This window comes from Zosterops lateralis (genome assembly GCF_965231275.1).
Source record: "Zosterops lateralis genome assembly, chromosome: 9".
Lineage (NCBI taxonomy): Eukaryota > Metazoa > Chordata > Aves > Passeriformes > Zosteropidae > Zosterops > Zosterops lateralis.
In genome coordinates, this window is record NC_139769.1 from 9,962,088 (window position 1) to 9,971,727 (window position 9,640).

Consider the following 9,640-nt stretch of genomic DNA (forward strand, 5'->3'; position numbering starts at 1 on the left):
GCTGTAAATCACTGCCCAATACGGGCACCCCCAGCAAGTCTCACCCATGTGAGGTGTTCCAGCCCTTCTCTGTGACTGGGCGGGGGGGCACCATTGAGTCTGGCTCCTCCTGCCCAGGGGGGACAGTCTCCAGGCTGGAATCTGCATTGGCCACCCTGTCTGCTCTTGGAGCCGCGCTGGGCCCGGTGCCCAGGCAGGAAGGGAGGGAGCTGGGCAGGGCAGGACGCGGTGCTCCGGCCAGCAGAGGAAGTGGTGTTTCCTGCACTGAAGCAGGGCTTCCAGCAGCCCATGGTGGGACTGCTCAGACCTAGCACTGCTCAGTCCCAGCCCCACCTGGCCTGGGGATGAGGATGAGCTGATTTCCCTTCATTTCTCCTGTCACTCATGGATGTTTCACACTGTTTGATATCTAGCTGGACTTTTTCCTTCCCTGCTCCCTCCTGGGCCTGGGAAAGTATCCCAGCCTTTAATATCCCTCTATCACTCTCTGCCAAGTACTACATCCAGGGCATCTCAGTGGACCCTGGCTCATGCCACCCCCACATCGGGACTAGAAGCTGCTATGGGGCAAAGGCAGGACAGACAGGGGTAGCAGGTCTCTCCAGGGGCTACAGCTGAGCCCGTGGCTGTAGATTTTAACTAGGGCTAACAACAGCTGCATTTTCCCCGTGCTCCAGAAATGCCCACAGCCCTTCTGTAGGTAACTCCTCATGTACTCCGGGGTCCCATTCCCAGGGCTGCTGGGAACAATGTAACATCCTGTCTTTTCCCTCCTTCTCATGAAGCCTAAAATCAGATGCCACAGCTGATGCAAAGGGGAGTGACCCAAATCAACCCACTGGGTCTTGTCCATATCCTCTGGTACCTGTAGCCCCTGCCCAAATCTCCACCCATGACAGGGAGGTGTGATCAAACCCAGTGTTCCCTGTTCTTTGTCTGTGACAACCCTGGCACACTCAGACACATGTTTTCCCTAAGAATATTACTTTAAAAGTTCCCTTTCCTGCAAGTCCCCCTTCCTTTAAAGCTCCCCAATTCCCTCAGCAAGCCAGCCCTGCTTCTCCTCCACTGCCTTCCAGGTCACTGCTGGATATATTAAAGTGCAACCATAAGGTCATTTCCTGGGCTGGATCATGTCCTGTGAAAATACCCCAAAGTTAATACTATGTGGAGCTTAGAGAGCCACTCAACAGCAATGAGCAGGACACAAAACAAGTGACTTAACCTGGCTTATGCTGCAGCTGAGCATACTATGAAAGCACTTTTTTTAAATTCAGATCCTCCACCAATCAGAATTGGGTAAGGTCCTTAGCCCAGGCCTTTGCACTTCCAAAGTCTAGCCAGGCTAAAGCTGTGTTTAACCCCTGTCCGTCACTTCTTGGCTCAGTGCATAGCAGGTTTGCCCACTCCCAGGCAGGTAAATCCCTGTGCCATCCATAGGGGTGTGCATCCCACAGCCTGCACCACCTTGGGAGTGAAGCGCCACACACCCCTGGCCGCCTGCCACTGCTTTGTTCCCATGTCACACCTGCAGCACAGCTCCAGGTGCCACTTTCGTTCCCGTGGACAGTTGCCCTTGGCAGCTGTTTCTCAGAGTAGTAACTGCAAACAGCACACAATGATGAGCCATAATCCTGTTCATCAGGGGACAGGTTTGTAATCCTGCTCTGACATCAAGCCGGCATTTGCTCCATAGAGCCCGAGTTTCTCTATCTGTACGAAGTTCCCCAGAAACACCCTGAATGCTGTTTGCACTGTGGAGGACGGCGGGAGAGAAGAAACACATTCAGAGGAAGCAGCAGTGACACATCCCTGCCAAGTGCTGTTATCGCTTCCACTCCACCTCTCTGGAAAGCGGGGAAAGTTTACACCGGATCACTATGGAGAAGGAATGTGCTTGTGCAAACACCCCACCCAGCCCAGGTCCCACTGCCAGGGACTCCTGAACTGCAGTTGCACCCAGCAGGGCAGGACTCTGCTCAGTGCCCATGGGCACAGACCCAATCTGTGCCACGGGCCAGTGCACACCCACACCACAACCTGCTGCCGTGGTCATCAGCAACAGGTACCATTCTCCAAGGTGTAGCTCTGGCATTGACTTACGCTCACCTCCCTGCCAGCAACACAGGATGAACCCACACTTCCCCAGGGCACCTCCTGCTGTTACACCTGGCAAACATGGCACTGCATCACAGGAAAAAACTTAAACCCCTACCCCCAATCCAAGCTGTTTTGGGAGCACTGGGAGTTGCATTTTTGAAGCATGAGACTTGGGTCTCACCACACCTCTGCTTGGGGCAAGGTGATCATGGGCCACCTCCTTCAGTTCAGAGCTAATTGTGATGCTGGGGCTGCAGGAAGCCTGACCTGCACTAGTGATCCAATGGATAAATGAGGCCTTTGTGAAAATACACAAATGGGATGAAGTCTGTAACATGTCCACCTAACAGGCACAAGTTGTGTGAGCCTGGCCTGCCCCATGGCCCAGGACCAGCCCTCACATGGGCTCCTGACTTCCCCCAACTACTGCACAAAGGGCAACCATTTCCAGATGTACTCTCCGTAAGGACAGGACCCTCTAGGAATGGTATCACCAAAACATCCAGAAAAGCTTTTGTTCACCACAGCTCTCCAATTCCACAAGTGACAGGGCAGAAAGCTGGAGTTTGTATCCAGCTTTCGAAAGGGACAGACTATGACATTAGCCTGGCCCTTCTGCTAGAAGGAATTGATCTTGCACTGGAATGAGACCAAGGAGGTCAGGGAAAGGCCAGCTGGTCATTTAACAGTGCCACCTAGTTTGGTTAAGATACTGGATCCTGCAGGGAATTGTACAACCAGGCAGGAAACACCAAAAGGAGCTGCTGGCCTGAACCGGGGATGGGAGCTCATGTAATGTGGAAGGCAGAGGCACAAGTTACCAGCTGCATAGGCTGAAGGTGGAATAGCCAGGTTTTCAGCCAGACTTAGCCCATTTGCCCACTGACCTCTCCAACACCCAACTGCAGCATGTGTGACTTAACACACATCCCTTCCATACTGCACACACCAATGAGCACACAACCTGTTATGGTAAAAGACTCTTGGTTTTATTCAGTCTCTCAGCACAATGGTTTTTATTCATTTGCCTTTTCTGGCCTTGATCTTCCTCAAGTAGAACTCCAACTCCTTGCCTTCCAACACGTAGCCATCGGCTCGGCCACACTGTCCAGGTCTGGAGGCAATGCAGGCTGCAAGGAGAAGTCATCCAGTTAAAGTCTGGCAATTCCCCACCCCAGTGCACACCCCAAAGAACAAACACTGCATGCAGCCTCTCTGCAGGAGCATGGACAAGCAGCTCATCAGTAACTGAGTCATCAGTCCATGTGCCTGCAGCAGCTCCCCTGCCTGAGGTACTCTGGCACTGCTGCAGGCCCTAATGAAGTCCTCTTCAGATCTCCAAACTGTCATCGCTCGGGTTCAGTAGCAGAACTGGACAAAGGTCTCATCACCAGAAGACTTCAGAATGCTCAACCTGAGCATGAGCTTGAAATGCCAGAGCTTGAAACATCAAAGCTCTCAGATGCCTGCAGCACATTTTTCTGACACACATGTGCTCACTTCACAAGTCTTGAGCCCCATTTCTTTCTCAAAGCCCCAGTGGGAATAATAAACTGCAGGAGCCTGGCTAGCCAGATTTCCCCATCCTGCCACAAGTGGGGTATCTCTGGAGAAGATAAAAGTACAAGTTACATTAATGCTGCCAGGGACTCACCAAGTAGCTTTCCTTGCTGGAACTGCTCCTCAAGAATACTTGCTATCTTGGCATTCTTCTTTCGCTCATCATATTTTTTCTGGATTTTCTTTGAACGCTTCTTGTTCAGTATTTCCTCCTCTTCAGGAGTCTAAACCCAAGACCAAGAGCAAAAAAATTGTTTAACAAATGGCCACCTTCCACTAACGCAGGTCTTTTCCACTACCATGAAGGAAACTTTTGTATTCTCAGCACTGTACTGTTTTCAAAGTTATACCTGGCTGAGGTACAAACACTTTGATCTCACAGAACCAGGTGCTTCATTTCACTTTTGAGACCAAGAAATGCAGCATTGCTAACCAGAGTCACTGCTGACAACTGAGAACAGTGCCCTAGGGAAAGCTGTTCTCAAGTCAATGAAACTGCACAGGTTTCCCTGGTGAATCAATCCTCCTACAAAAGCAGTGAATACTCTTTCCGTCTGCAGAAATAATGAAAGCAATTGGGTGTGGTGCAAGTCCAGGCAGATGAGTTCTCCCTCTGCTTCTGCACTACACAGCACCCAAATGAGAACTGCTAAGGATTAACCTGAATGCTACATGTGGGGTTTTAAATATCTTCTAACAATCTGGGGTTTGATTCTCAGATTAATGGCTCAGTGTAGTTTCAAGACACTTAAAAACATACTGAAGTTCAATTAGCAGTCCCCAAGCTTCTCACCAAAGCAATCACTGCCCAGCACAAGAACCCGACCTAGAAAGTCTTCCTCAGCATCCTAAATTGTCATCGCTCTCCCTTCAGTAGCAGAACTGGACAAAGGTATCATCATTAGAAGACAAAAAGATCTTGACAGGCAGGTCCTTGTGCATAAACGGGTGTAATGCTCCTGGGAGAGCACCTGCTACTGAGCACTCCATTAATAGAGCCAGACTTATCCTGGGAACCTATGGGAACACAACTTGGATAAGCAATGCTAGCACTGCTGGGTACCCAACCCTATTCTGGCAGGCACTGTCTGTTCAGGATGGATAACTGCCTCTGGCAGGGCAGACTGTGCTGTGCCAGGAGCCAAGAGGACAAGCCCAGCCATACCAGTTTGGCCCCCTTCTTGCGTCCGAGGGGCAGGGCGTAGTGGGCCTCGTACCACTGCCGGTACGGGGTGCTGTCGATGAGCACGATGCAGTTCTTCACCAGGGTCTTGGTCCGCACCAGCTCGTTGTTGGAAGCATTGTACACAACATCGATAATCCTGGTCTTGCGAGTGCAGCCTTTCAAAAGAAGAGCATGAGTTCAGACCTACAGGGATCAGACAGCTGAGTGTATGGTTCATAGCATCTCACACATGCCCTTTAAATAACTTGGCACTCAACACCCCATCCATACCCTCCAGCCTGCCTGGCACTGAATTAAATTTAACTAAAAGATGCATCTATTTTTCATCAGTCAAACTTTCTGTTGTTAGGACAGAAATCGACACCTGGAAATTGAAAAACCAGATCAGTGGCCTTGCTGGAACTCATCTCAAAAGTATCTAAGCAATCCTAGAAAATAGATTTCCAGACTGCAAGATCAGCAGATGCCAACTAAGACTGCACACAGGGCTCAATGCTGTATGCACTTGCTGGAATTACTGAACTAAGCCATACTGAGCTGGACTGTCCTGCAAAACATTCCAGAATCCACTTCCATAGGATGAGGGTTTATGAGTAAATCAAGAAAGGCTGGTGTTTTCACCCTTCCAAGACCCACCTGAGGCATGCAGTCTTAGCTACTGGATTTGACTGTTTAGCAACCTGCCCTGAAAACAGCCCTCCACATACACAAAGATCATGCACAAGATGGGTTTTCTTCCTTCACTGAAGTAACTCGTCCTTGTTGCATGGTACACTCAGCCTCTTCACATGTGCAATGCTGACTGCAATGGCACTTTTCACTGCACAGACAATGCTCTGAGATAAGTGAAAGCACGTCCTGTCCCCTCACACCATGCAAGTCACTAACCCGCCACCTTTCTAACTGCTGTTTTACCATCCTAGTCAGCAACACTGACTGGGCTCAGACTCAGGTGATAATGTTGTCAGTTTGTAAAGCAAAGAAAACCCACCTTGCTCAGAGGAAATATGACAGAATCCCCCTCTTGCTTCTGGGCTTCCCCCTTCTGCTTAGCAAAGCGGAAATATTAAATTGCATGTGCTAATGTAACAGTGTCCTAGGATCAGGCCTTCTCACAAGCATCCTCAGCACCTTTCTTTTAACTACTTAACTTTTAGTAACCATATTCACTGAAGAACAAAATTTGCATTTATGAGGAACTACTCATATGTAGGATTTCACCCCCCTCCCCCATAAAAAGTTAAAGCATGTCACTCAGTGTAACTATGACACTCCTATCATGGTGAACTTAGTGGAAATCCAAGTTCCCTAAGGCCACATAAGGTCAAAGTTATCATCACCATGCATGCTGCTTCAGCTGCCAGCTCCAGGATGTTCAAATCCATGCTTGCATCCTTCTACTCTGCAGCAGTACCACGGACCAGCACAGGCTTCCCTCCCACGCAGCAGGCTCACCACACACTTACATTCTGAGCCCCAGGAGAAGTTGCCAACATCCAGTCGAAGGGCTCGGTACTTCTTATTTCCGCCACGAACCCTCACGGTGTGAATCCGGCGTGGGCCAATCTGCAGTCAGAAACAAACACCAGGCTGCTGCTGGGGCTGGAATGGTGCACGGCCCTCACAGGAGCCCAGCACAGTCCTAACCCCCAAGGCAATGTGGTCAGTGTAACTATGACAAACCCCAGCATCGGCAGATGCAGTGAATGACCAGAACGGTCTGGTGCATCTACCTAAGGTGAAAGCTTCATCACTCCAATTGCCTCTTATTGCAAAAATGTATCGCTGCTTTCCATCGGCAGAGGGGCAAATACCACCTTTTAGAGAAGCACAGTCAGATATTCAACCCCACACCGAAGGGCAGGTATTTAAACCTCTAATAGCACAAGAGCAGCAATTCGAGTTTGAAAACACGCTGTCCATCACTCACCTTAGTGTTGGCAGGAGGTCGCCCCAACTCATACTTCCTCTTCTTATGGTAGGGCTTCCTCTTGCCCCCAGTCTTGCGACGCTTGTGCCAGTTGTCCCTGGAGATACCTGGATGGAGAGCAGTGTGGTCAGAGAGTGCCACGAGCCCACCCGCTGCAGCAGCAGCCCGCGGCTCTGAGTCCTCAGCTCTCCAAGGTTGGTATCCGCACAGCACACTCAGGTGAATGCAGCAGTTAGAGAAGCTTCATCATTGATACTCAGATCTGCCCCGAACACATCCCTTCCAGCAGAGCTGTACAAAGCAGACAGACCCCCCTCTTCCTCTGTGTGCTCTTTGGGAAGCTGCCTCCCAACATACCTCGTGTGCTGGGCTCTCTCTGGGAAGCGCCCGATGCCGGTCTGACAGGCACACTACAGCAATCATCCTACGCTACGGGCAGGATGTGGTAGGTCCGCTACAGCAAGGGACCCCCATCCCACCTGCCCGCTGAGCCCCTACGAGAGACACCCCAAATCAACTCAGCCTGCCGGGTCCCCAGCGGGGACCATCCCTGCAGAACACGCCACCTCCCGCAAGGGCACAAGGTGCCAATTTGCTCAGTGTTCCACAACGCCACCCTGCACCCCTCCTGCTGGGTCCACTGAACGCTGTTCCGCCTCACCCGCATCTATTCATGTGCAGCAGACACCGGGAGCTATCCCAGCGCTCGGGATCTGCAGAAAATCAGGGCACGGCGAAACGAGGCCGCCCGCCCCCATCATCCACCAGCCGCCATGTTGGGCCCGCTCAGCCTCCCCCCGCCAGCAGCTCGGCATTACCGCAGCCGCCGCCGATGGCGGACGGCGAAGGCTGGCGGCAGCCCCCGCTTGCCACCCGGTGGGGGACCGGGGCGGATGCGGTGGCGCAACGGGCAGATGGCGGCGGATATCGGCAGGCCCGCGCCCCCTCCACTTACCCATGGTGCGGCACCAGCGAAAAGAGGCGGGGCGGAAGTTGGCGGGGCGGCTTGGCGGGGCGAGCTCTCGCGATGCGGTGACGTCACCGCGCCGCCGGAGCGAGGCGCGCGCCGTTGCCTGGAGACGCGTTGGCGCCGCGGGGACCCGGCGGACAATGGCAGCGGCCTGCGGGGGTGGCTGTGCCCCGGGCCCGGCACGGAGCGGGCATTGTCAGGGGTCTGTCTGCCCCAGGCCCGTCCTTCCTGTCCCGCGGGTCACCTCGGAACGTCTCCAGGCAGGGCCCAAGGCCCGGCGTCCCGCGGCGGGGCTGAGCGAGCGCAACAGCCCTCGCCCACACGGGCTGTGGGTCGTTATAGCCTCATTAGCATATCCGTATTAGCATTCTGAAGTATTTGCATGGGCTGCGGGCAGCGCTGGGTTCATTAGCATATCCCTCATTAGTATTCAGATGTATCCCATACCCAGGATGCACCGCGTGTCGGCGGAGCGGCTCCGGTCCCGTTTTCCGCCGCCGCTCCCCGGGCCCGCCGCGCCCGTGCGAGGGCCGCGCCCAGGGCTGTGCTGCGGGAACGGGCCGGGACGGCGGGAGCGCCGGGAACAGCGGCCGGGAGTCGCCGTGTCCTCTAAAGGGACAGCTGAGGGACGGCCTGTGCGGGAGGGCACTGTCAAGCATACTCTGGTTTCTCTTCAGATCGTATAAATCTTTCGCCTTTTACTAAAGATTTCCGTGGAGAGGAACAGGCACGAGTGTCGAGAAATTTTTTGAGGCTCCATTTCGGTGGAGCTACCCCTAATCCGGTTTAAAAATAGACAAATAAATACAAGCAATTAAGGGTAGTAGTATCGCAGGGTAACACGGTCTCTGAAAATAGAGTCAGAAATACCGTAGTGGGTGGGTGGTGTTTGAAATACCAGAAATAGTGATTTATGTCCCCCATGATCATTTCTGTCCAGATTTCACGGGCAGACTATAGGAATTAGCTGGGGGGGTGCGGCCAGGGTGCTGAGTGCAGTGACGCTACATCCCAGTGGAGAAGGGTAATAAACGCTACCCTGTGCCTCAGGGCTGTCTTGGGACCGGCTGGGGCTTTTAAATATCTTTATCAAGACAGACAGTGGGAGTGAGTGCACCGCAGCCAGTTTGCAGGGTGAGTGATGCGGGTGACACACTTGAAGGACAGGGTGCTATCTGGGGGAACCAGGACAAACCTGGGCCCACAAGAACCTCATGAAGTTCTACAAGTCCAAGTGCCTCGTGCTGCCTTTGGGTCTGGACAATCCCAGACAAGAGAAGAACTGGAGAACACAGACTGACAACTCACTGAGAGCAGCCCTGCTGAGAAGGAAGTGGGAGTTCTTACAGGTGAAAAGTGGACATGAACCAAAAGTGAACAGTCACAGACCAGATAGCCAACTGCATCCTGGGCAGCAGGTCAGGGGAGGCAATTCTGCCCTTGTACTGCTTTCCTCTCTGGTCCCCAATACAAGAAAGAGATGGATATGTTGGAGCAAATTCAGAGGAGGCTATGAAGAGGATCAGAGGGCTGGAGTCTCTTTTCCGTGAAGACAAGCTGAGACAGCTGGGGCTGTTGAACCTGGAAAATAAAAGGTTTTGGAGAGATCTTATTGAGGCCTTCCAATACTTAAAGGGAGGCTATGGAAAAAAGGGAGAATGACTTTTTACAAAGGCATGTAGTGATAGGACAAAAAAGAACGTTTTAAAATTAAAAGAGGATGTGGGAAATGGATTTGTAAAGAATTTTCAAAGCCTGACAGAAGATTCACGTAGTATGTATCTGTATGCAAACTTTGAGATAAAAAATGCTGACTTAGAAATGCTATGGAACAAGAGAGACATTGTTGAGAGAGAAATAGAACTAGAAACAAGTTTCAAATGATGGTCTTGCA

General features: G+C 52.1%; 1 protein-coding gene across 1 annotated transcript; it reads right to left on the reverse strand.

Moving 5' to 3' along the window:
- Nucleotides 1-3,067: 3,067 nt before the first annotated feature.
- RPS8 (ribosomal protein S8) lies at nt 3,068-7,799 on the reverse strand. The gene is made up of 6 exons (XM_083867364.1): nt 7,732-7,799; nt 6,777-6,883; nt 6,313-6,412; nt 4,826-5,001; nt 3,755-3,884; nt 3,068-3,230 (listed from the first exon to the last, which is right to left on the reverse strand). Exons 1-6 carry the CDS (start codon nt 7,733-7,735, stop codon nt 3,121-3,123), a joined length of 627 nt encoding a protein of 208 aa, XP_083723490.1. The 5' UTR covers nt 7,736-7,799; the 3' UTR covers nt 3,068-3,120.
- Nucleotides 7,800-9,640: the final 1,841 nt, after the last annotated feature.

What these genes read in the sequence shown, in the direction of transcription:
- RPS8 (XM_083867364.1), bottom strand. An exon ending in CTTCTCCTGGGGCTCAGAAT is followed by an intron (nt 5,002 to 6,312) that starts GTAAGTGTGTGG and finishes TTCTTTTGAAAG; the next exon opens with GCTGCACTCGCAAGACCAGG. An exon ending in GCAAGAAGGGGGCCAAACTG is followed by an intron (nt 3,885 to 4,825) that starts GTATGGCTGGGC and finishes TCTTGGGTTTAG; the next exon opens with ACTCCTGAAGAGGAGGAAAT.